This window comes from Oncorhynchus mykiss, chromosome 6, assembly GCF_013265735.2.
Source record: "Oncorhynchus mykiss isolate Arlee chromosome 6, USDA_OmykA_1.1, whole genome shotgun sequence".
NCBI classification, from domain to species: Eukaryota; Metazoa; Chordata; class Actinopteri; order Salmoniformes; family Salmonidae; genus Oncorhynchus; species Oncorhynchus mykiss.
In genome coordinates, this window is record NC_048570.1 from 95,651,455 (window position 1) to 95,678,081 (window position 26,627).

General features: G+C 46.5%; 1 protein-coding gene across 3 annotated transcripts in view; it reads right to left on the reverse strand.

Annotated features, from left to right (window-relative positions):
- Positions 1–14,931: 14,931 nt before the first annotated feature.
- Positions 14,932–26,627, reverse strand: part of LOC118964998 (palmitoyltransferase ZDHHC7-like) — a 48,003-nt gene continuing 36,307 nt past the window's right edge. For all 3 annotated transcript variants that reach the window (XM_036981660.1, XM_036981658.1, XM_036981659.1), the window contains 2 exons: positions 21,728–21,858; positions 14,932–17,763 (listed from right to left, as the gene is read on the reverse strand). In XM_036981660.1, the coding sequence (XP_036837555.1) occupies positions 17,584–17,763; positions 21,728–21,858 (311 nt within the window). In that variant the 3' untranslated portion in view covers positions 14,932–17,583. The remainder of the gene's footprint in view (positions 17,764–21,727; positions 21,859–26,627) is intronic.

Sequence of the window (26,627 nt, forward strand, 5' to 3'; positions counted from 1 at the left end):
TGTATCAAGAAAGGTCTTGAAAATAAAGGAGCCGAACACTCTAGGAGCTCCGATGCAAAAATGTAATATCCAACGTTTCGACAGACAAGCTGTCTTCATCAGGGTATAATCACAAACACTGTGGGATGACTCGTTTATGTAGTGCCAAAAGACACACAGGTGTCTGTAATCATGGCCAGGTGTGGCCTAATATCATTGGTTAATTCTCAAATATTAAAATGGCATACAAAGAACAGCATACAAACAACAAATGGATAGCATACATTATAGATTAATTTTAGACCGCGCGAGCTTACAAACAATTACAATGGCAAAAGTCACAATAATCACAAGATTATGATCATTATTATGCCCTATGGCACCCTATTCCCTATATAGGGCACTACTTTAGACCAGAGCCCTATGGCACCCTATTCCCTATATAGTGCACTACTTTAGACCAGAGACCTACGGCACCCTATTCCCTACATAGTGCACTACTTTAGACCAGAACCCTAAGCGTTATGTTCTAAGCAGTGCACTATATAGGGAGTAGGGTACCATTGGGTCAGATCCGTTGTCTTTCAGTGTTCCCTCCGCCCCAACGTATCTAAATAACATACATTCTCATTACAGCATTTTAATGAAAGGCGTGTGTTGTCTTCAGATAGCATGTCTTCAGAGACACATCCTACAGACCCTCAGGGTGTCACGACTTCCGCCGAAGTTGGTCCCTCTCCTTGTTCGGGCTTTCTAGCCATCGCCGATCCACTTTTCATTTTCCATTTGTTTTGTCTTTGTTGTTTTCTACACACCTGGTTTCTATTCCCCAATTACATGTTCATTATTTAACCCTCTGTTTCCCCCATGTTTCTGTGCGTGTTTGTATATAATGTTCAGGTCGTTACTTGTTGGCTGGTATTGTTTGCCGGGTTCGTTATTACGCCCGTTATTTTACGAGTGACCGGTAATTTCACACACCGTTAGTATTTGTTTTATACTGGTGCTGTTCGTGGAATAAATGACCTTGTACACTCCTCTCTGCTCTCCCGCACCTGTTCCATGCACCAGTTACCCACAGCCTGACAGAAACACGCACCACAAATGGAGTCAGCAGGAGCAGTTACCCACAGCCTGACAGAAACACGCACCACAAATGGAGTCAGCAGGAGCAGTTACCCCGGTACTAGGGGTTGAGGAGCGCGTCCAGCAGCATGAGGCGATTCTAGAACATCTCGGCACCGCCATGGATCTCGTCCTATAGACGATGGAGCGCTGGGAGAGAAAGAGTTCCTCCACCAGCACCACCAAGGACACCACTGATCACCCCTCCCTCACCCGGTTCCTGTGGGATTCGGCTCTCCCTTCTGAGGGAGTACGATGGGAAGGCAGCGGGATGTCAGGGTTTCCTACTCCAACTGGAGCTCTACCTGGTGACCGTGCACCCAACTCCTTGGGGGGCGCGAGAGCGTGTCTGCCCTCGTCTCCTGTCTCTCAGGGAAAGCCCTGGATTGGGCCAACGCGGTATGGGAGGAAGGAGGAGCGGTGCTGGACAAATTTGAGGATTTTACCGTCTCGTGCACCTGAGGCAAGGAGCGCACAGGAGTTCGCATTGGACTTCCGGACCCTGGCCGCCGGCGCAGGGTGGAACAACAGGGCCCTGATCGATCACTACCGTTGTAGTTTGCGTGAGGACGTCCGTCGGGAGTTGGCCTGTGGGGACACAACTCTGACCTTCGACCAGCTGGTGGACATTTCCATGAGGTTGGATAACCTGCTGGCTACCCACGGACATCCAGATCGGGGTCTGTCGATTCCATCCCCCAGCACCACCGCTCCGACGCCCATGGAGCTGGGAGGTGCTGCAATTAGGGCGACCGGAGGAGGGTTGATCCATGCACCATCTGTGGTCGCAGAGGGCACACTGCCGGTCGGTGCTGGGGATGTTCCTCTAGGAGTCGAGGCAGCAGGCAGGGCACTATCGTGTCACTCCAGGTGAGTCGGTACCAGGCTCACCCAAAGCCCCCTGTTGCTCACGTGTTTTTGTTTATTAATTTTCCTGAGATTTCCCCGCATAAGGCGCTCGTAGAAAATTGGATCTCAGGAGCGCTTAAAACCCGGTGCGTATCCGGGAGGGGGACGAGTGGAAGACGGCATTTAGTACCACCTCTGGGCACTATGAGTACATCGTAATGCCGTACCGGACGGCATTTAGTACCCCCTCTGGGCACTATGAGTACATCGTAATGCCGTACCGGTTGATGAATGCTCCATCAGTATTCCAAGCCTTTGTAGACAAGATTTTCAGGGACCTGCACGGGTAGGGTGTAGTGGTGTATATCGACGACATTCTGATACACTCCGCAACACGCGCCGAGCATGTGTCCCTGGTGCGCAAGGTGCTTGGTAGACTGTTGGAGCATGACCTGTACGTCAAGGCTGAGAAATGCCTGTTTTTTTCAGTCAGTCTCCTTCCTAGGGTTCCGCATTTCCACTTCAGGGCTGGAGATGGAGAGTGACCGCATTGCAGCCGTGTGTAATTGGCCGACTCCCACCACGGTTAAGGAAGTGCAGAGGTTTTTAGGGTTTGCCAACTACTACCAGAGGTTTATCCGGGCTCCCATTACCTCACTGCTGAAGGGGGGGGCGGTGCGTTTACAGTGGTCGGCTGAGGCGGCCAGGGCTTTTGGTCACCTGAAGGCTCTGTTTACCTCGGCTCCGGTGCTGGCTCATCCGGATCCCTCTTTGGCGTTCATAGTGGAGGTGGACGAGTCCGAGGCTGTTCATGGAATAAATGACCTTGTACACTCCTCTCTGCTCTCCTGCATCTGTTCCATGCACCAGTTACCCACAGCCTGACAGAAACACGCACCACAAATGGAGTCAGCAGGAGCAGTTACCCACAGCCTGACAGAAACACGCACCACAAATGGAGTCAGCAGGAGCAGTTACCCAAAGCCTGACAGAAACACGCACCACAAATGGAGTCAGCAGGAGCAGGTACCCACAGCCTGACAAACACGCACCACAAGTCAGCAGGACCAGTTACCCACAGCCTGACACAGGGAGTAAAATAATGAGATCCTTTTTCCACATCAGGCTTTTACATATGGGACATGTTGTTCACAGACTAAAGCTCTTTATTTTAAAACTAATTATATCTACAATCATAAACCAAATGGATACAGTTTAAAAGATACAGCATTGATCAATGGCGGATATTTGCATGATTGATGATTGTATTGATTAGGGTAACGCATATCTCATAAAACAAACGGGTGGTTGATGATCATCAATACCCTGTGTCACAATGGCTCTGTTGTGAAGACAACTAAATCAGCAGAGAGATGAGGTCAGGAGGGCTGAGGGGGAACAAAATGGTGGACTGAATTAGCCTTCATCATGAGGGAGGTCAGGAGGGCTGAGGGGGAACAAAATGGTGGACTGAATTAGCCTTCATCATGAGGGAGGTCAGGAGGGCTGAGGGGGAACAAAATGGTGGACTGCATTAGCCTTCATCAGTTGTAAAAAAAGACTGTCACTACAAGCTTCCTGTTGGTTGATAGACCCATTGCTTCACCAATGAAGTTTGTATTAAAGGCTGTGTGTTCCAACTGGCTGCCTATTCCCTAAATAATGCACTTCCTATGGCTCTGGTCAAAAGTAGTGCACTATATAGGGAATAGGGTGCCAGTTGGGACAAACCCAAAGCTCCAAGTATGGGAAGCATTGGTAAAGGGGGGGACAGGACTTGGGGTCTGGGAAACATTGGTAAAGGGGGGGACAGGACTTGGGGTCTGGGAAACATTGGTAAAGGGGGGGACAGGACATGGGGTTTGGGAAACACTGGTAAAGGGGGGGACTTGGGAAACACTGGTAAAGGGGGGGACAGGACATGGGGTTTGGGAAACACTGGTAAAGGGGGGGACAGGACTTGGGGTCTGGGAAACATTGGTAAAGGGGGGGACAGGACATGGGGTTTGGGAAACACTGGTAAAGGGGGGGACAGGACATGGGGTTTGGGAAACACTGGTAAAGGGGGGGGACAGGACATGGGGTTTGGGAAACACTGGTAAAGGGGGGTACTTGGGAAACACTGGTAAAGGGGGGGATAGGACATGGGGTTTGGGAAACACTGGTAAATGGGGGGAGAGGACATGGGAAACATTAATAAAGGGGGGGACAGGACTTGGGGTCTGGGAAACACTGGTAAATGGGGGGGGGGGCAGGACATGGGAAACACTGGTAAAGGGGGGGGACTAGGGGTCTGGGAATCACTGGTAAAGGGGGGGACAGGACAGGGGTCTGGGAAACACTGGTAAAGGGGGGGACAGGACAGGGGTCTGGGAAACACTGGTAAAGGGGGGGACAGGACTCGGGGGTCTGGGAAACACTGGTAAAGGGGGGGAAACACTGGTAAAGGGGAGGACTTGGGAAACACTGGTAAAGGGGGGGACTTGGGGTCTGGGAAACACTTGTAAAGGGGAGGACTTGGGAAACACTGGTAAAGGGGAGGACTTGGGAAACACTGGTAAAGGGGGGGACTTGGGGTCTGGGAAACACTGGTAAAGGGGAGGACTTGGGAAACACTGGTAAAGGGGGGGGACTTGGGGTCTGGGAAACACTGCAGCAGCTCCTAAACAAGGAGGAAAAACAACCAATGAGACAAAATACAAAGAATCAACAAAAATATATTTTTCAGCATTTCGGATTTGCTCAATTCTGGTAGTACCTCCCCCGTTTAAATGTGTTTGTCCCATTTGAGTCCTGAACATGTTTAATATCAGTAGTGATGGTCTATGTTCAGTAGGGTAGAGTCTATGTCCAGGATGGTTAATATCAGTAGTGATGGTCTGTGTTCTGTAGGGTAGAGTCTATGTCCAGGATGGTTAATGTCAGTAGTGATGGTCTGTGTTCAGTAGGGTAGAGTCTATGTCCAGGATGGTTAATATCAGTAGTGATGGTCTGTGTTCAGTAGGGTAGAGTCTATGTCCAGGATGGTTAATATCAGTAGTGATGGTCTGTGTTCAGTAGGGTAGAGTCTATGTCCAGGATGGTTAATATCAGTAGTGATGGTCTGTGTTCAGTAGGGTAGAGTCTATGTCCAGGATGGTTAATATCAGTAGTGATGGTCTGTGTTCTGTAGGGTAGAGTCTATGTCCAGGATGGTTAATATCAGTAGTGATGGTCTGTGTTCTGTAGGGTAGAGTCTATGTCCAGGATGGTTAATATCAGTAGTGATGGTCTGTGTTCAGTAGGGTAGAGTCTATGTCCAGGATGGTTAATGTCAGTAGTGATGGTCTGTGTTCAGTAGGGTAGAGTCTATGTCCAGGATGGTTAATATCAGTAGTGATGGTCTGTGTTCTGTAGGGTAGAGTCTATGTCCAGGATGGTTAATATCAGTAGTGATGGTCTGTGTTCTGTAGGGTAGAGTCCAGGATGGTTAATATCAGTAGTGATGGTCTGTGTTCAGTAGGGTAGAGTCTATGTCCAGGATGGTTAATATCAGTAGTGATGGTCTGTGTTCTGTAGGGTAGAGTCCAGGATGGTTAATATCAGTAGTGATGGTCTGTGTTCAGTAGGGTAGAGTCTATGTCCAGGATGGTTAATATCAGTAGTGATGGTCTGTGTTCTGTAGGGTAGAGTCTATGTCCAGGATGGTTAATATCAGTAGTGATGGTCTGTGTTCAGTAGGGTAGAGTCTATGTCCAGGATGGTTAATATCAGTAGTGATGGTCTGTGTTCAGTAGGGTAGAGTCTATGTCCAGGATGGTTAATATCAGTAGTGATGGTCTGTGTTCTGTAGGGTAGAGTCTATGTCCAGGATGGTTAATATCAGTAGTGATGGTCTGTGTTCTGTAGGGTAGAGTCTATGTCCAGGATGGTTAATGTCAGTAGTGATGGTCTGTGTTCTGTAGGGTAGAGTCCAGGATGGTTAATATCAGTAGTGATGGTCTGTGTTCTGTAGGGTAGAGTCTATGTCCAGGATGGTTAATATCAGTAGTGATGGTCTGTGTTCAGTAGGGTAGAGTCTATGTCCAGGATGGTTAATATCAGTAGTGATGGTCTGTGTTCTGTAGGGTAGAGTCTATGTCCAGGATGGTTAATATCAGTAGTGATGGTCTGTGTTCAGTAGGGTAGAGTCTATGTCCAGGATGGTTAATATCAGTAGTGATGGTCTGTGTTCTGTAGGGTAGAGTCTATGTCCAGGATGGTTAATATCAGTAGTGATGGTCTGTGTTCTGTAGGGTAGAGTCCAGGATGGTTAATATCAGTAGTGATGGTCTGTGTTCAGTAGGGTAGAGTCTATGTCCAGGATGGTTAATATCAGTAGTGATGGTCTGTGTTCTGTAGGGTAGAGTCCAGGATGGTTAATATCAGTAGTGATGGTCTGTGTTCAGTAGGGTAGAGTCTATGTCCAGGATGGTTAATATCAGTAGTGATGGTCTGTGTTCAGTAGGGTAGAGTCCAGGATGGTTAATATCAGTAGTGATGGTCTGTGTTCTATAGGGTAGAGTCTATGTCCAGGATGGTTAATATCAGTAGTGATGGTCTGTGTTCTGTAGGGTAGAGTCTATGTCCAGGATGGTTAATATCAGTAGTGATGGTCTGTGTTCTGTAGGGTAGAGTCTATGTCCAGGATGGTTAATATCAGTAGTGATGGTCTGTGTTCTGTAGGGTAGAGTCTATGTCCAGGATGGTTAATATCAGTAGTGATGGTCTGTGTTCTGTAGGGTAGAGTCCAGGATGGTTAATATCAGTAGTGATGGTCTGTGTTCTGTAGGGTAGAGTCTATGTCCAGGATGGTTAATATCAGTAGTGATGGTCTGTGTTCTGTAGGGTAGAGTCTATGTCCAGGATGGTTAATATCAGTAGTGATGGTCTGTGTTCTGTAGGGTAGAGTCTATGTCCAGGATGGTTAATGTCAGTAGTGATGGTCTGTGTTCTGTAGGGTAGAGTCTATGTCCAGGATGGTTAATATCAGTAGTGATGGTCTGTGTTCTATAGGGTAGAGTCTATGTCCAGGATGGTTAATATCAGTAGTGATGGTCTGTGTTCTGTAGGGTAGAGTCTATGTCCAGGATGGTTAATATCAGTAGTGATGGTCTGTGTTCTGTAGGGTAGAGTCCAGGATGGTTAATATCAGTAGTGATGGTCTGTGTTCTGTAGGGTAGAGTCTATGTCCAGGATGGTTAATATCAGTAGTGATGGTCTGTGTTCTGTAGGGTAGAGTCTATGTCCAGGATGGTTAATATCAGTAGTGATGGTCTGTGTTCAGTAGGGTAGAGTCCAGGATGGTTAATATCAGTAGTGATGGTCTGTGTTCTGTAGGGTAGAGTCTATGTCCAGGATGGTTAATATCAGTAGTGATGGTCTGTGTTCTGTAGGGTAGAGTCTATGTCCAGGATGGTTAATATCAGTAGTGATGGTCTGTGTTCAGTAGGGTAGAGTCTATGTCCAGGATGGTTAATGTCAGTAGTGATGGTCTGTGTTCAGTAGGGTAGAGTCTATGTCCAGGATGTTTAATGTCAGTAGTGATGGTCTGTGTTCAGTAGGGTAGAGTCTATGTCCAGGATGGTTAATATCAGTAGTGATGGTCTGTGTTCTATAGGGTAGAGTCTATGTCCAGGATGGTTAATGTCAGTAGTGATGGTCTGTGTTCAGTAGGGTAGAGTCTATGTCCAGGATGGTTAATATCAGTAGTGATGGTCTGTGTTCAGTAGGGTAGAGTCTATGTCCAGGATGGTTAATATCAGTAGTGATGGTCTGTGTTCAGTAGGGTAGAGTCTATGTCCAGGATGGTTAATATCAGTAGTGATGGTCTGTGTTCTGTAGGGTAGAGTCTATGTCCAGGATGGTTAATATCAGTAGTGATGGTCTGTGTTCAGTAGGGTAGAGTCTATGTCCAGGATGGTTAATATCAGTAGTGATGGTCTGTGTTCAGTAGGGTAGAGTCTATGTCCAGGATGGTTAATGTCAGTAGTGATGGTCTGTGTTCAGTAGGGTAGAGTCTATGTCCAGGATGGTTAATATCAGTAGTGATGGTCTGTGTTCAGTAGGGTAGAGTCTATGTCCAGGATGGTTAATATCAGTAGTGATGGTCTGTGTTCAGTAGGGTAGAGTCCAGGATGGTTAATATCAGTAGTGATGGTCTGTGTTCAGTAGGGTAGAGTCTATGTCCAGGATGGTTAATATCAGTAGTGATGGTCTGTGTTCAGTAGGGTAGAGTCTATGTCCAGGATGTTTAATGTCAGTAGTGATGGTCTGTGTTCTATAGGGTAGAGTCTATGTCCAGGATGGTTAATATCAGTAGTGATGGTCTGTGTTCTGTAGGGTAGAGTCTATGTCCAGGATGGTTAATATCAGTAGTGATGGTCTGTGTTCTGTAGGGTAGAGTCTATGTCCAGGATGGTTAATATCAGTAGTGATGGTCTGTGTTCTGTAGGGTAGAGTCTATGTCCAGGATGGTTAATATCAGTAGTGATGGTCTGTGTTCTGTAGGGTAGAGTCTATGTCCAGGATGGTTAATATCAGTAGTGATGGTCTGTGTTCAGTAGGGTAGAGTCTATGTCCAGGATGGTTAATATCAGTAGTGATGGTCTGTGTTCTGTAGGGTAGAGTCCAGGATGGTTAATATCAGTAGTGATGGTCTGTGTTCTGTAGGGTAGAGTCTATGTCCAGGATGGTTAATATCAGGACACTTGGGCTGTGACCAGAGGCAGGGAGGATCAGGATGTTTAATGTCAGGACACTTGGGCTGTGACCAGAGACAGGGAGGATCAGGGTGTTTAATGTCAGGACACTTGGGCTGTGACCAGAGGCAGGGAGGATCAGGATGTTTAATGATGTCAGGACACTTGGGTTGTGACCAGAGACAGGGAGGATCAGGATGTTTAATGTCAGGACACTTGGGTTGTGACCAGAGGCAGGGAGGATCAGGATGTGTAATGTCAGGACACTTGGGTTGTGGCCAGAGGCAGGGAGGATCAGGATGTGTAATGTCAGGACACTTGGGTTGTGGCCAGAGGCAGGGAGGATCAGGATGTTTAATGTCAGGACACTTGGGTTGTGACCAGAGGCAGGGAGGATCAGGATGTGTAATGTCAGGACACTTGGGTTGTGGCCAGAGGCAGGGAGGATCAGGATGTGTAATGTCAGGACACTTGGGTTGTGGCCAGAGGCAGGGAGGATCAGGATGTGTAATGTCAGGACACTTGGGTTGTGGCCAGAGGCAGGGAGGATCAGGATGTTTAATGTCAGGACACTTGGGTTGTGGCCAGAGGCAGGGAGGATCAGGATGTGTAATGTCAGGACACTTGGGTTGTGGCCAGAGGCAGGGAGGATCAGGATGTTTAATGTCAGGACACTTGGGTTGTGGCCAGAGGCAGGGAGGATCAGGATGTGTAATGTCAGGACACTTGGGTTGTGGCCAGAGGCAGGGAGGATCAGGCTTCTTGAGAAGCGTCACAGAACCACACGAGCTCAACAGTCTTCATCCCCGTCACCTGTTTGTCCTCAGTGCCTGAAGTGTTCAAGTCCTGGAGTGTAGTTAACTCAGAACGTCATTTCACTCCTGTCCCATCTGTCCATTGGGTGTCCTAGACACGTCCTGGAGTGTAGTTAACTCAGAACGTCATTTCACTCCTGTCCCGTCTGTCCATTGGGTGTCCTAGACACGTCCTGGAGTGTAGTTAACTCAGAACGTCATTTCACTCCTGTCCCGTCTGTCCATTGGGTGTCCTAGACACGTCCTGGAGTGTAGTTAACTCAGGACGTCATTTCACTCCTGTCCCGTCTGTCCATTGGGTGTCCTAGACACGTCCTGGAGTGTAGTTAACTCAGAACGTCATTTCACTCCTGTCCCATCTGTCCATTGGGTGTCCTAGACACGTCCTGGAGTGTAGTTAACTCAGAACGTCATTTCACTCCTGTCCCATCTGTCCATTGGGTGTCCTAGACACGTCCTGGAGTGTAGTTAACCCAGAACGTCATTTCACTCCTGTCCCGTCTGTCCATTGGGTGTCCTAGACACGTCCTGGAGTGTAGTTAACTCAGAACGTCATTTCACTCCTGTCCCGTCTGTCCATTGGGTGTCCTAGACAAATCCTGTTTATTTTTACCCACCTCATCCCCATACTGTTTTTATTTATTTACTTTTCTGCTCTTTTGCACACCAATATCTCTACCTGTACATGACCATCTGATCATTTATCACTCCAGTGTTAATCTGCTAAATTGTAATTATTCGCCTACCTCCTCATGCCTTTTGCACACAATGTATATAGACTCCCCTTTTTTCTACTGTATTATTGACTTGTTAATTGTTTACTCCATGTGTAACTCTGTGTTGTCTGTTCACACTGCTATGCCTTATCTTGGCCAGGTCGCAGTTGTAAATGAGAACTTGTTCTCAACTAGCCTACCTGGTTAAATAAAGGTGTTCTCAACTAGCCTACCTGGTTAAATAAAGGTGTTCTCAACTAGCCTACCTGGTTAAATAAAGGTGTTCTCAACTAGCCTACCTGGTTAAATAAAGGTGTTCTCAACTAGCCTACCTGGTTAAATAAAGGTGTTCTCAACTAGCCTACCTGGTTAAATAAAGGTGTTCTCAACTAGCCTACCTGGTTAAATACAGGTGTTCTCAACTAGCCTACCTGGTTAAATAAAGGTGTTCTCAACTAGCCTACCTGGTTAAATAAAGGTGTTCTCAACTAGCCTACCTGGTTAAATAAAGGTGTTCTCAACTAGCCTACCTGGTTAAATAAAGGTGTTCTCAACTAGCCTACCTGGTTAAATAAAGGTGTTCTCAACTAGCCTACCTGGTTAAATAAAGGTGTTCTCAACTAGCCTACCTGGTTAAATAAAGGTGTTATCAACTAGCCTACCTGGTTAAATACAGGTGTTCTCAACTAGCCTACCTGGTTAAATACAGGTGTTCTCAACTAGCCTACCTGGTTAAATAAAGGTGTTATCAACTAGCCTACCTGGTTAAATAAAGGTGTTCCCAACTAGCCTACCTGGTTAAATAAAGGTGTTCTCAACTAGCCTACCTGGTTAAATAAAGGTGTTATCAACTAGCCTACCTGGTTAAATACAGGTGTTCTCAACTAGCCTACCTGGTTAAATACAGGTGTTCTCAACTAGCCTACCTGGTTAAATAAAGGTGTTCTCAACTAGCCTACCTGGTTAAATAAAGGTGTTCTCAACTAGCCTACCTGGTTAAATAAAGGTGTTCTCAACTAGCCTACCTGGTTAAATAAAGGTGTTCTCAACTAGCCTACCTGGTTAAATAAAGGTGTTCTCAACTAGCCTACCTGGTTAAATAAAGGTGTTATCAACTAGCCTACCTGGTTAAATACAGGTGTTCTCAACTAGCCTACCTGGTTAAATACAGGTGTTCTCAACTAGCCTACCTGGTTAAATAAAGGTGTTCTCAACTAGCCTACCTGGTTAAATAAAGGTGTTCTCAACTAGCCTACCTGGTTAAATAAAGGTGTTCTCAACTAGCCTACCTGGTTAAATAAAGGTGTTCTCAACTAGCCTACCTGGTTAAATAAAGGTGTTCTCAACTAGCCTACCTGGTTAAATAAAGGTGTTATCAACTAGCCTACCTGGTTAAATAAAGGTGTTCTCAACTAGCCTACCTGGTTAAATAAAGGTGTTCTCAACTAGCCTACCTGGTTAAATAAAGGTGTTCTCAACTAGCCTACCTGGTTAAATAAAGGTGTTCTCAACTAGCCTACCTGGTTAAATAAAGGTGTTCTCAACTAGCCTACCTGGTTAAATAAAGGTGTTCTCAACTAGCCTACCTGGTTAAATAAAGGTGTTCTCAACTAGCCTACCTGGTTAAATACAGGTGTTCTCAACTAGCCTACCTGGTTAAATAAAGGTGTTCTCAACTGGCCTACCTGGTTAAATAAAGGTGTTCTCAACTAGCCTACCTGGTTAAATAAAGGTGTTCTCAACTGGCCTACCTGGTTAAATAAAGGTGTTCTCAACTGGCCTACCTGGTTAAATAAAGGTGTTCTCAACTAGCCTACCTGGTTAAATAAAGGTGTTCTCAACTAGCCTACCTGGTTAAATAAAGGTGTTCTCAACTAGCCTACCTGGTTAAATAAAGGTGTTCTCAACTAGCCTACCTGGTTAAATAAAGGTGTTCTCAACTAGCCTACCTGGTTAAATAAAGGTGTTCTCTACTAGCCTACCTGGTTAAATAAAGGTGTTCTCAACTAGCCTACCTGGTTAAATAAAGGTGTTCTCAACTAGCCTACCTGGTTAAATAAAGGTGTTCTCTACTAGCCTACCTGGTTAAATAAAGGTGTTCTCAACTAGCCTACCTGGTTAAATAAAGGTGTTCTCTACTAGCCTACCTGGTTAAATAAAGGTGTTCTCAACTAGCCTACCTGGTTAAATAAAGGTGTTCTCAACTAGCCTACCTGGTTAAATAAAGGTGTTCTCAACTAGCCTACCTGGTTAAATAAAGGTGTTCTCAACTAGCCTACCTGGTTAAATAAAGGTGTTCTCAACTGGCCTACCTGGTTAAATAAAGGTGTTCTCAACTAGCCTACCTGGTTAAATAAAGGTGTTCTCAACTAGCCTACCTGGTTAAATAAAGGTGTTCTCAACTAGCCTACCTGGTTAAATAAAGGTGTTCTCAACTAGCCTACCTGGTTAAATACAGGTGTTCTCAACTAGCCTACCTGGTTAAATACAGGTGTTCTCAACTAGCCTACCTGGTTAAATACAGGTGTTCTCAACTAGCCTACCTGGTTAAATAAAGGTGTTCTCAACTGGCCTACCTGGTTAAATAAAGGTGTTCTCAACTAGCCTACCTGGTTAAATAAAGGTGTTCTCAACTGGCCTACCTGGTTAAATAAAGGTGTTCTCAACTGGCCTACCTGGTTAAATAAAGGTGTTCTCAACTAGCCTACCTGGTTAAATAAAGGTGTTCTCAACTAGCCTACCTGGTTAAATAAAGGTGTTCTCAACTAGCCTACCTGGTTAAATAAAGGTGTTCTCAACTAGCCTACCTGGTTAAATAAAGGTGTTCTCAACTAGCCTACCTGGTTAAATAAAGGTGTTCTCTACTAGCCTACCTGGTTAAATAAAGGTGTTCTCAACTAGCCTACCTGGTTAAATAAAGGTGTTCTCAACTAGCCTACCTGGTTAAATAAAGGTGTTCTCTACTAGCCTACCTGGTTAAATAAAGGTGTTCTCAACTAGCCTACCTGGTTAAATAAAGGTGTTCTCAACTAGCCTACCTGGTTAAATAAAGGTGTTCTCAACTAGCCTACCTGGTTAAATAAAGGTGTTCTCAACTAGCCTACCTGGTTAAATAAAGGTGTTCTCAACTAGCCTACCTGGTTAAATAAAGGTGTTCTCAACTAGCCTACCTGGTTAAATAAAGGTGTTCTCAACTAGCCTACCTGGTTAAATAAAGGTGTTCTCAACTAGCCTACCTGGTTAAATAAAGGTGTTCTCAACTAGCCTACCTGGTTAAATAAAGGTGTTCTCAACTAGCCTACCTGGTTAAATAAAGGTGTTCTCAACTAGCCTACCTGGTTAAATAAAGGTGTTCTCAACTAGCCTACCTGGTTAAATAAAGGTGTTCTCAACTAGCCTACCTGGTTAAATAAAGGTGTTCTCAACTAGCCTACCTGGTTAAATAAAGGTGTTCTCAACTAGCCTACCTGGTTAAATAAAGGTGTTCTCAACTAGCCTACCTGGTTAAATAAAGGTGTTCTCAACTAGCCTACCTGGTTAAATAAAGGTGTTCTCAACTAGCCTACCTGGTTAAATAAAGGTGTTCTCAACTAGCCTACCTGGTTAAATAAAGGTGTTCTCAACTAGCCTACCTGGTTAAATAAAGGTGTTCTCAACTAGCCTACCTGGTTAAATAAAGGTGTTCTCAACTGGCCTACCTGGTTAAATAAAGGTGTTCTCAACTAGCCTACCTGGTTAAATAAAGGTGTTCTCAACTAGCCTACCTGGTTAAATAAAGGTGTTCTCAACTAGCCTACCTGGTTAAATAAAGGTGTTCTCAACTAGCCTACCTGGTTAAATAAAGGTGTTCTCAACTAGCCTACCTGGTTAAATAAAGGTGTTCTCAACTAGCCCACCTGGTTAAATAAAGGTGTTCTCAACTAGCCTACCTGGTTAAATAAAGGTGTTCTCAACTAGCCTACCTGGTTAAATAAAGGTGTTCTCAACTAGCCCACCTGGTTAAATAAAGGTGTTCTCAACTAGCCTACCTGGTTAAATAAAGGTGTTCTCAACTAGCCTACCTGGTTAAATAAAGGTGTTCTCAACTAGCCTACCTGGTTAAATAAAGGTGTTCTCAACTAGCCTACCTGGTTAAATAAAGGTGTTCTCAACTAGCCTACCTGGTTAAATAAAGGTGTTCTCAACTAGCCCACCTGGTTAAATAAAGGTGTTCTCAACTAGCCTACCTGGTTAAATAAAGGTGTTCTCAACTGGCCTACCTGGTTAAATAAAGGTGTTCTCAACTAGCCTACCTGGTTAAATAAAGGTGTTCTCAACTAGCCTACCTGGTTAAATAAAGGTGTTCTCAACTAGCCTACCTGGTTAAATAAAGGTGTTCTCAACTAGCCTACCTGGTTAAATAAAGGTGTTCTCAACTAGCCTACCTGGTTAAATAAAGGTGTTCTCAACTAGCCTACCTGGTTAAATAAAGGTGTTCTCAACTAGCCTACCTGGTTAAATAAAGGTGTTCTCAACTGGCCTACCTGGTTAAATAAAGGTGTTCTCAACTAGCCTACCTGGTTAAATAAAGGTGTTCTCAACTAGCCTACCTGGTTAAATAAAGGTGTTCTCAACTAGCCTACCTGGTTAAATAAAGGTGTTCTCAACTAGCCTACCTGGTTAAATAAAGGTGTTCTCAACTAGCCTACCTGGTTAAATAAAGGTGAAATAAGTAAATAAAATAAAATAACGTCCAATCACAACTCAGTGTCTTCAGAGCAGAACAATGATTGTGACTGACACCTCGACAGTTCCATACTGCAGGTTCTTCATCAAAAAGACAGAAGAGGAGCTTCTTAAAAAAGCAAACTGGCTGGCTGGCTGGCTGACTGACTGGCTGGCTGACTGAATGGGACTCACAGCAGAGGAGGGCAGGCTGGTCTCTCCCTGTCCCAGAACAGTGGCAGTTGAGTGATCACTATCAAACACAAAGGGATTAGCGGCCAAGGTTTCAGCTTGAGATTCAGCCCCAGTCTCTCTGTGTGGACAGACTGACCCAGATAAAGCCCTAGTCTCTCTGTGTGGACAGACTGACCCAGATACAGACCCAGATAAAGCCCTAGTCTCTCTGTGTAGAGAACAGACCCAGATACAGACCCGGATAAAGCCCTAGTCTCTCTGTGTAGAGAACAGACCCAGAAACAGACCCATATTCAGCCCTAGTCTCTCTGTGTGGAGGACAGACCCAGACCCATATTTAGCCCTAGTCTCTCTGTGTAGAGGACTGACCCAGATACAGACCCAGAAACATATTCAGCCCTAGTCTCTCTGTGTGCACAGACTGACCCAGATACAGACCCATATTCAGCCCTAGTCTCTCTGTGTGGAGGACAGACCCAGACCCATATTTAGCCCTAGTCTCTCTGTGTAGAGGACAGGCCCAGAAACATATTTAGCCCTAGTCTCGCTGTGTGGACAGACAGACCCATATTCAGCCCTAGTCTCGCTGTGTGGACAGACTGACCCAGATAAAGCCCTAGTCTCTCTGTGTGGACAGACTGACCCAGATAAAGCCCTAGTCTCTCTATGTGGACAGACTGACCCAGATAAAGCCCTAGTCTCTCTGTGTGGACAGACTGACCCAGATAAAGCCCTAGTCTCTCTGTGTGGACAGACTGACCCAGATAAAGCCCTAGTCTCTCTGTGTGGAGGACAGACCCAGATAAAGCCCTAGTCTCTCTGTGTGGACAGACTGACCCAGACAAAGCCCTAGTCTCTCTATGTGGACAGACTGACCCAGATAAAGCCCTAGTCTCTCTGTGTGGACAGACTGACCCAGATAAAGCCCTAGTCTCTCTGTGTGGACAGACTGACCCAGATAAAGCCCTAGTCTCTCTGTGTGGAGGACAGACCCAGATAAAGCCCTAGTCTCTCTGTGTGGACAGACTGACCCAGATAAAGCCCTAGTCTCTCTGTGTGGACAGACTGACCCAGATAAAGCCCTAGTCTCTCTGTGTGGACAGACTGACCCAGATAAAGCCCTAGTCTCTCTATGTGGACAGACTGACCCAGATAAAGCCCTAGTCTCTCTGTGTGGACAGACTGACCCAGATAAAGCCCTAGTCTCTCTGTGTGGAGGACAGACCCAGATAAAGCCCTAGTCTCTCTGTGTGGACAGACAGACCCAGATAAAGCCCTAGTCTCTCTGTGTGGAGGACATACCCAGATAAAGCCCTAGTCTCGCTGTGTGGACAGACTGACCCAGATAAAGCCCTAGTCTCTCTGTGTGGAGGACAGACCCAGATAAAGCCCTAGTCTCTCTGTGTGGAGGACAGACAGAGAGGTCCGGGGGTATCAGACGGTCCAGAGAGGTCCGGGGGTATCAGACGGTCCAGAGAGGTCCGGGGGTATCAGACGGTCCAGAGAGGTCCGGGGATATCAGAAGGTCCAGAGAGGTATCAGACGGTCCAGAGAGGTCCGGGGGTATCAGACGGTCCAGAGAGGTATCAGACGGTCCAGAGAGGTATCAGACGGTCCAGAGTGGTATCAGACGGTCCAGAGAGGTCCGGGGGTATCAGACGGTCCAGAGAGGTCCGGGGGTATCAGACGGTCCAGAGAGGTCCGGGGGTATCAGACGGTCCAGAGAGGTCCGGGGATATCAGAAGGTCCAGAGAGGTATCAGACGGTCCAGAGTGGTATCAGACGGTCCAGAGAGGTCCGGGGGTATCAGACGGTCCAGAGAGGTCCGGGGGTATCAGACGGTCCAGAGAGGTCCGGGGGTATCAGACGGTCCAGAGAGGTCCGGGGATATCAGAAGGTCCAGAGAGGTATCAGACGGTCCAGAGAGGTCCGGGGGTATCAGACGGTCCAGAGAGGTATCAGACGGTCCAGAGAGGTATCAGACGGTCCAGAGTGGTATCAGACGGTCCAGAGAGGTCCGGGGGTATCAGACTGTCCAGAGAGGTCCGGGGGTATCAGACTGTCCAGAGAGGTCCGGGGTACCAGACGGTCCAGAGAGGTCCGGGGGTACCAGACGGTCCAGAGAGGTCCGGGGGTACCAGACGGTCCAGAGAGGTCCGGGGGAACCAGACGGTCCAGAGAGGTCCGGGGGTATCAGACGGTCCAGAGAGGTCCGGGGGTATCAGATGGTCCAGAGAGGTCCGGGGGTACCAGACGGTCCAGAGAGGTCCGGGGGTATCAGATGGTCCAGAGAGGTACGAGGCTATCAGACGGTCCAGAGAGGTTCGAGGCTATCAGACGGTCCAGAGAGGTCCGGGGGTATCAGATGGTCCAGAGAGGTCCGAGGCTATCAGACGGTCCAGAGAGGTCCGGGGGTATCAGACGGTCCAGAGAGGTCAGAGGCTATCAGACGGGGAAGAGCTGTGTTTGGCTGCTCAGCCCTCAGACAGAGAACTCCACACCACTACGGCGTGTACGTGTCATCAGTAGGCGCCGCAGACGCAGGCCGGTGAATGGGTTGAACCAGAGGAAGGAGGGTGGGCCTCCGAACACGGCCTTCATCCCCTCCCAGCGCACACGCCGCTCCCACGTCGGCTTCTCATTCTTCAGACGCTCGATCTCCTGGGAGATGAAACAGACACAGACAGACAGACACAGACCGACAGACAGACACAGACCGACAGACAGACACAGACCGACAGACAGACAGACACAGACCGACAGACACAGACCGACAGACAGACACAGACCGACAGACAGACAGACACAGACCGACAGACAGACAGACCGACAGACAGACACAGACCGACAGACAGACAGACACAGACCGACAGACAGACACAGACAGACAGACAGACAGACACAGACCGACAGACAGACACAGACCGACAGACAGACACAGACCGACAGACAGACACAGACCGACAGACAGACACAGACAGACAGACAGACAGACAGACACAGACAGACAGACACAGACCGACAGACAGACACAGACCGACAGACAGACACAGACAGACAGACACAGACCGACAGACAGACAGACACAGACCGACAGACACAGACCGACAGACAGACACAGACCGACAGACAGACAGACACAGACCGACAGACAGACACAGACCGACAGACAGACACAGACCGACAGACAGACACAGACCGACAGACAGACACAGACAGACAGACAGACAGACAGACACAGACAGACAGACACAGACCGACAGACAGACACAGACCGACAGACAGACACAGACCGACAGACAGACAGACACAGACCGACAGACAGACAGACACAGACCGACAGACACAGACCGACAGACAGACACAGACCGACAGACAGACACACAGACACAGACACAGACCGACAGACACAGACCGACAGACAGACACAGACCGACAGACAGACACAGACCGACAGACAGACACAGAAAACAGACAGACAGACACTTTAGTCAACATACTAGTTTAATGAAACCGTGCTACTGCTGCCTCAACTAGGTCGATTCAGGACAGACATTTTGTCCTATTTGTTCATGAATATCAGGGGAAAACTGAAGGAGTTGGACCAGAATGATCTGTAGTCCAGTCAGACTAGGAGATGAGATGAACCTGGAGAGGAGAGACACCAGCTACTCTGTTACTAACCCAACTGGTATTATTACTAGACTGAGGGACCAGTTACTAACCCAACTGGTATTATTACTAGACTGAGGGACCAGTTACTAACCCAACTGGTATTATTACTAGACTGAGGGACCAGTTACTAACCCAACTGGTATTATTACTAGACTGAGGGACCAGTTACTAACCCAACTGGTATTATTACTAGGCTGAGGGACCAGTTACTAACCCAACTGTCATTATTACTAGACTGAGGGACCAGTTACTAACCCAACTGGTATTATTACTAGGCTGAGGGACCAGTTACTAACCCAACTGGTATTATTACTAGGCTGAGGGACCAGTTACTAACCCAACTGGTATTATTACTAGACTGAGGGACCAGTTACTAACCCAACTGGTATTATTACTAGACTGAGGGACCAGTTACTAACCCAACTGGTATTATTACTAGACTGAGGGACCAGTTACTAACCCAACTGGTATTATTACTAGGCTGAGGGACCAGTTACTAACCCAACTGTCATTATTACTAGACTGAGGGACCAGTTACTAACCCAACTGGTATTATTACTAGGCTGAGGGACCAGTTACTTTGAGGTGATCTGTGATAGTCAGTAGTTACTACCACAGCTATCTGCCAGGAGAAGCTGCAGACAGAAGCCTATATATACCCGTATAGACTTGGTTACAGTCACAGAGAGCTTCTAGTTGGGTTAAAATAAAGTCTGATTGAATTGAGGTCATTCCCCATAACTAGGGTCAGGTTGTGAACTCTGAAGGTCAGGGGTCAATCCTAAATCCTTCAGCATAATACACCTTCGTTTAATCACCTGATTTTGAAAAGCAACAGAAAGTAAACCCAGGGAAACAGGCAGTGAACCATTCAATGACCGAGGTTCACTGTTCCTGTAAACCAGTGGAGGAAAGAACTGACAGTTGAAGTGGGAAGTTTCCATACACCTTAGCCAAATATATTTAAACTTTAAACATTTGATCTTAGTAAAAATTCCCTGTCTTAGGTCAGTTAGGATCACCACTTTATTTTAAGAATGTGAAATGTCAGAATAATAGTAGAGAGAATGATTTATTTCAGCTTTTATTTCTTTCATCACATTCCCAATGGGTCAGATGTTTAGATACACTCAATTAGTATTTGGTAGCATTGCCTTTAAATGGTGTAACTTGGGTCAAACGTTTCGGGTTGCCTTCCACAAGCTTCACACAATAAGTTGGGTGAATTTTGGCCCATTCCTCCTGACAGAGCTGGTGTAACTGAGTCAGGTTTGTAGGCCTCCTTGCTCACACACGCTTTTTCAGTTCTGCCCACAAATGTTCTATAGGATTGAGGTCAGGGCTTTGTGATGGCCACTCCAATACCTTGACTTTGTTGTCCTTAAGCTATTTTTCCACAACTTTGGAAGTATGATTGGGGTCATTGCAAGACCCATTAACGACCAAGCTTCAACTTCCTGACTGATGTCTTGAGATGTCTTGAGATGGTGCTTCAATATATCCACATCATTTTCCAACCTCATGATGCCAAGTGCTTCAGTTCCTCCTGCAGCAAAGCACCCCCACAACATGATGCTGCCACCCCCGTGCTTCACGGTTGGGATGGTGTTCTTCGGCTCGCAAGCCTCCCCCTTTTTCCTCCAAACACGACGATGGTCATTATGACCAAACAGTTCTATTTTTGTTTCATCAGACCAGAGGACATTTCTCCAAAAAGTACGATCTTTGTCCCCATGTGCAGTTACAAACCGTAGTCTGTCTTTTTAATGGCGGTTTTGGAGCAGTGGCTTCTTCCTTGCTGAGCGGCCTTTCAGGGTATGTCGATGTAGGACTCGTTTTACTGTGGATATCGATACTTTTGTACCGGTTTCCTCCAGCATCTTCACAAGGTCCGTTGCTGTTGTTCTGGGATTGATTTGTACTTTTAGCACCAAAGTACGTTCATCTCTAAGAGACAGAACGCATCTCCTTCCTGAGCGGTATGACGGCTGCGTGGTCCCATGGTGTTTATACTTGTGTACTATTGGTTGTACAGATGAACGTGGTATCTTCAGGCGTTTGGAAAATTCTCCCAAGGATGAACCAGAGGTCTTGGCTGATTTCTTTTGATTTTCCCATGATGTCAAGCAAAGAGGCACTGAGTTTGAAGCTAGGCCTTGAAATACATCCACAGGTACACCTTCAATTGATTCAAATGATGTCAATTAGCCTATCAGAAGCTTCTAAAGACATCATTTTATGGAATTTTCCAAGGTGTTTAAAAGCACAGTCAACTTAGTGTATGTAAACTTCTGACCCACTGGAATTGTGATACAGTGAATTATAAGTGAAATCATCTGTAAATAATTGTTGGAAAAATTACTTGTGTCATGCACGAAGTAGATGTCCTAACCGACTTGCCAAGACTATAGTTGGTTAACAAGAAATGTGTGGAGTGGTTGAAAAACGAGTTTTAATGTGTCCAACCTAAGTGTATGTAAACCTCCGACTTCAACTGTACTTGTACATTTACTTTCGATACGTACGTACATTTAAAACCAAATACTTTCCCTCAAGTAGTATTTTACTGGGTGACTTTTACTCAAGTAGTATTTGACTGGGTGACTTTTACTCAAGTAGTATTTGACTGGGTGACTTTCCCTCAAGTAGTATTTTACTGGGTGACTTTTACTCAAGTAGTATTTGACTGGGTGACTTTCCCTCAAGTAGTATTTTACTGGGTGACTTTCCCTTTTACTTGATTCATTATCTATTAAAGTATCTTTACTTTTACTCAAGTATGACAATTGAGAACTTTTTCCACCACTGCTGTTAACCTTGACAAGTGTTCCTTTAAGTGGTGACGACCACAGAGCTTCTTCCACCACTGCAGGCTGGGCACGGTGTCAGTAATAATGTGTTAACCTTGACTTCCTTTAAGTGGTGACGACCACAGAGCTTGGCGCCTCACCGTCTCGTCGTTGCAGATGGAGTGTATCTGCGTTCCGAACATCACCACGGTGAAGGTGAGGAAGAGGAAGGCCTCCAGACAGAGGAAGATCATCAGCATCATCGCCACTGGCGGAGAGAAGTCGGTGCATTCTGGGAGATGGATTTGTGGGAGAGGAGAAGAGAGGGGTGTCATTATTTTGACAGAGGAGAGTGGTGTCATTATTTTGACAGAGGAGGAGAGGGGTGTCATTATTTTGACAGAGGAGGAGAGGGGTGTCATTATTTTGACAGAGGGGGAGAGGGGTGTCATTATTTTGACAGAGGGGGAGAGGGGTGCCATTATTTTGACAGAGGAGGAGAGGGGTGTCATTATTTTGACAGAGGAGGAGAGGGGTGTCATTATTTTGACAGAGGAGAGGGGTGTCATTATTTTGACAGAGACAGAGGAGGAGAGGGGTGTCATTATTTTGACAGAGACAGAGGAGGAGAGGGGTGTCATTATTTTGACAGAGAGGGAGAGGGGTGTCATTATTTTGACAGAGGAGAGGGGTGTCATTATTTTGACAGAGGAGGAGAGAGGTGTCATTATTTTGACAGAGGAGGAGAGGGGTGTCATTATTTTGACAGAGGAGGAGAGGGGTGTCATTATTTTGACAGAGGAGGAGAGGGGTGTCATTATTTTGACAGAGGAGGAGAGGGGTGTCATTATTTTGACAGAGGGGGAGAGGGGTGTCATTATTTTGACAGAGGGGGAGAGGGGTGTCATTATTTTGACAGAGGAGGAGAGGGGTGTCATTATTTTGACAGGGGAGAGGGGTGTCATTATTTTGACAGAGGGGGAGAGGGGTGTCATTATTTTGACAGAGGAGGAGATGGGTGTAATTATTTTGACAGAGGAGGAGAGGGGTGTCATTATTTTGACAGAGGAGAGGGGTGTCATTATTTTGACAGAGGAGGAGAGGGGTGTCATTCTTTTGACAGAGGGGGAGAGGGGTGTCATTATTTTGACAGAGGAGAGGGGTGTCATTATTTTGACAGAGGGGGAGAGGGGTGTCATTATTTTGACAGAGGAGGAGAGGGGTGTCATTATTTTGACAGAGGAGAGGGGTGTCATTATTTTGACAGAGGGGGAGATGGGTGTCATTATTTTGACAGAGGAGAGGGGTGTCATTATTTTGACAGAGGAGGAGAGGGGTGTCATTATTTTGACAGAGGAGGAGAGGGGTGTCATTATTTTGACAGAGGGGGAGAGGGGTGTCATTATTTTGACAGAGGGGGAGAGGGGTGTCATTATTTTGACAGAGGGGGAGAGGGGTGTCATTATTTTGACAGAGGGGGAGAGGGGTGTCATTATTTTGACAGAGGGGGAGAGGGGTGTCATTATTTTGACAGAGGAGGAGAGGGGTGTCATTATTTTGACAGAGGGGGAGAGGGGTGTCATTATTTTGACAGAGGGGGAGAGGGGTGTCATTATTTTGACAGAGGGGGAGAGGGGTGTCATTATTTTGACAGAGGGGGAGAGGGGTGTCATTATTTTGACAGAGGGGGAGAGGGGTGTCATTATTTTGACAGAGGGGGAGAGGGGTGTCATTATTTTGACAGAGGGGGAGGGGTGTCATTATTTTGACAGAGGGGGAGAGGGGTGTCATTATTTTGACAGAGGAGGAGAGGGGTGTCATTATTTCATCCTCTGATCATAAAGGTTCTATTAACATTTAAAAGCATTTAAAATAAAATGTATCATCATTATTATAAACATCATCATCATCATAATCACCATCATCATTATTATAAACATCATTATCATCAATATTCTTCATTATTATAATCATCATCCTCATCATCCTCATTATTTCATCATCATATCCAAGATGGCGTAGCAGTCAGGCATCTTTGTCTTCGTCTTGTCGCGTCCAGTGTATATAGCTTATATTTTCTTCTTTGCATTTCCTTCACATTTATTTTTACAATATTTTTTAAACCTCAACTTCAACATACTCTCCTGCAACGCGCCTCACCCAATGTGGTATAGATCTGCTATTTTCTTTACTTTAGAACCGGAACCCCCAACAGAAGCTAGCAGTCAGCTAGCCACTGCTAGCGGTCATAAGTTAACCTTTAGCCTAGACAACTCCTGCCAGTCTGCACAGCGCGATTCAACCCAGAGCATACTGGACTCTTTTTTCCCCACATATATTGATTCCTACCGCTCTGAACCTTCTCATCTGGATCATCACGGCTAGCTAGCTGCTACCCCCTGGCTAACGTCTCTGTCCCGAAGAAAGCACAAATTAGCCTGGAGCTAGCCTGTGCTAGAGGTCCATCAGCAAATACCTATTTAGCCAATTGGCCTGGACCCTTTTATTACACGGAGCCCCGATGATCCTTCATGACTGGTCTACCGACGTAAGCCGCCCAAGGGGGTTTTCAGCAGGCTCCTCCGTCACGACTTCCCCTGAATGCCCATCTGCTAGCCCCGGACCGCTAGCTATCTAGAGCATATCGGACTGTTAGCTGAAGAGGTCCATCAGCCACTTGGGCTACAATACCTATTTTGCCAATTGGCCTGGACCCTTTTATTACACGGAGCCCTGCCGATCCGTCACGACTGGTCTGCCAACGTAACCGCCCGAGGGGGCTACAACAGACTCTTCCGTTGCGACATCCCCCATAAGGCACTTCTGCGAGTCTGCTAGACTCGGCCCGCTAGCTGTCTGAATCGCCGTGTCTCCAGCTCGCCTAGCTACTCACTAGACCCCATGATCACTCGGCTACGCACGCCTCTCCCTGTAAATATGCCTTGTCCATCGCTGTTTGTGGTTAGTGATTACGGTCTTATTTCACTGTAGAGCCTCCAGCCCTGCTCAATATGCCTCAGCTAACCATTTTGTTCCACCTCCCACACATGCGGTGACCTCACCTGGTTTGAAAGGGGTCTCTAGAGACAATACCCCTCTCATCGTTACTCAATGCCTAGGTTTACCTCCACTGTATTCACTTCCTACCATACCTTTGTCTGTACATTATGCCTTAAATCTATGCTATCGCTCCCAGAAACCTGCTCCTTTTACTCTCTGTTCTGAACGTACTAGACGACCAGTTCTTATAGCCTTTAGCCGCACCCTCATCCTACTCCTCCTCTGGTGATGTAGAGGTAAATCCAGGTCCTGCAGTGCCTAGCTCCACTCCCATTCCCCAGGGCTCTCTGTTGATGACCTCTAACCGTAAAAGCCTTGGTTTCATGCATGTTAACATTAGAAGCCTCCTCAAGTTTGTTTTATTCACTGCTTTACCACACCCTGCCAACGCGAATGTCCTAGCTGTGTCTGAATCCTGGCTTAGGAAGGCCACCAAAAACCCTGACATTTCCATCCCTAACTATAACATTTTCCGACAAGATAGAAATGCCAAAGGGGGTAGAGTTACAGGCTATCTCTGCAGTAGATTGCATCAATGAACCTACCAGATACAACCCCAAATCCGTAAACACGGGCAACCTCATAGATGTCATCCTAACCAACCTGCCCTCCAAATACACCTCTGCTGTCGTCAACCAGGATCTCAGAGATCACTGCCTCAGTGCCGACCAGCCCTCATCACTGTCAAACGCTCCCTAAAACACTTCAGGGAGCAGGCCTTTCAAATCGACCTGGCCCGGGTATCCTGGAAGGATATTGACTTCATTCCGTCAGTAAAGGATGCCTGGTTATTCATTAAAAGTGCTTTCCTCACCATCTTAAATAAGCATGCCCCATTCAAGAAATTTAGAACCAGGAACAGATATAGCCCTTGGTTCACTCCAGACCTGACTGCCCTTGACCAGCACAAAAACATCCTGTGGCGTACTGCAATAGCATCGAACAGCCCCCACGATATGCAACTTTTCAGGGAAGTCAGGAACCAATATACACGGGCAGTTAGGAAAGCAAAGGCTAGCTTTTTTCAAACAGATATTTGCATCCTTTCACACAAACTACAAAAAGTTCTGGGACACTGTAAAGTCCATGGAGAATAAGAACACCTCCTCCCAGCTGCCCACTGCACTGAGGCTAGGAAACACTGTCACCACCGATAAATCTATGATAATCGAGAATTTCAATAAGCATTTCTCTACGGATGGCCATGCTTTCCACCTGGCTACCCCTACCCCGGTCAACAGCACTGCACCCCCCACAGCAACTCGCCCAAACCTTGTCCAAGCCTGATAAATACACTGGGATAATAATAATATATAAGAATCAGCCAGCCTAGACACTCTGGACCCCCTCTTTCTAAAATTATCCGCCGCAATTGTTGCAACCCCTATTACTAGCCTGTTCAACCTCTCTTTCGTATCGTCTGAGATTCCTAAAGATTGGAAACCTGCCGCGGTCATCCCCCTCTTCAAAGGGGGAAATACTCTAGACCCAAACTGTTATAGACCTATATCTATCCTACCCTGTCTTTCTAAGGACTTCGAAAGCCAAGTTAACAAACAGATTACCGACCATTTTGAATCTCACCATACCTTCTCTGCTATGCAATCTGGTTTCAGAGCTGGTCATGGGTGCACCTCAGCCACGCTCAAGATCCTAAACGATATCATAACCACCATCGATAAAAGACAATACTGTGCAGCCGTATTCATCGACCTGGCCAAGGTTTTCGACTCTGTCAATCACAGCATTCTTATCGGCAGACTCAATAGCCTTGGCTTCTCAAATGACTGCCTCGCCTGGTTCACCAACTACTTCTCTGATAGAGTTCAGTGTGTCAAATCAGAGGGTCTGCTGTCCGGACCTCTGGCAGTCTCCATGGGGGTGCCACAGGGTTCAATTCTTGGACCGACTCTCTTCTCTGTATACATCAATGATGTCGCTCTTGCTGCTGGTGATTCTCTCATCCACCTCTACGCAGACGACATCATTCTGTATACTTCT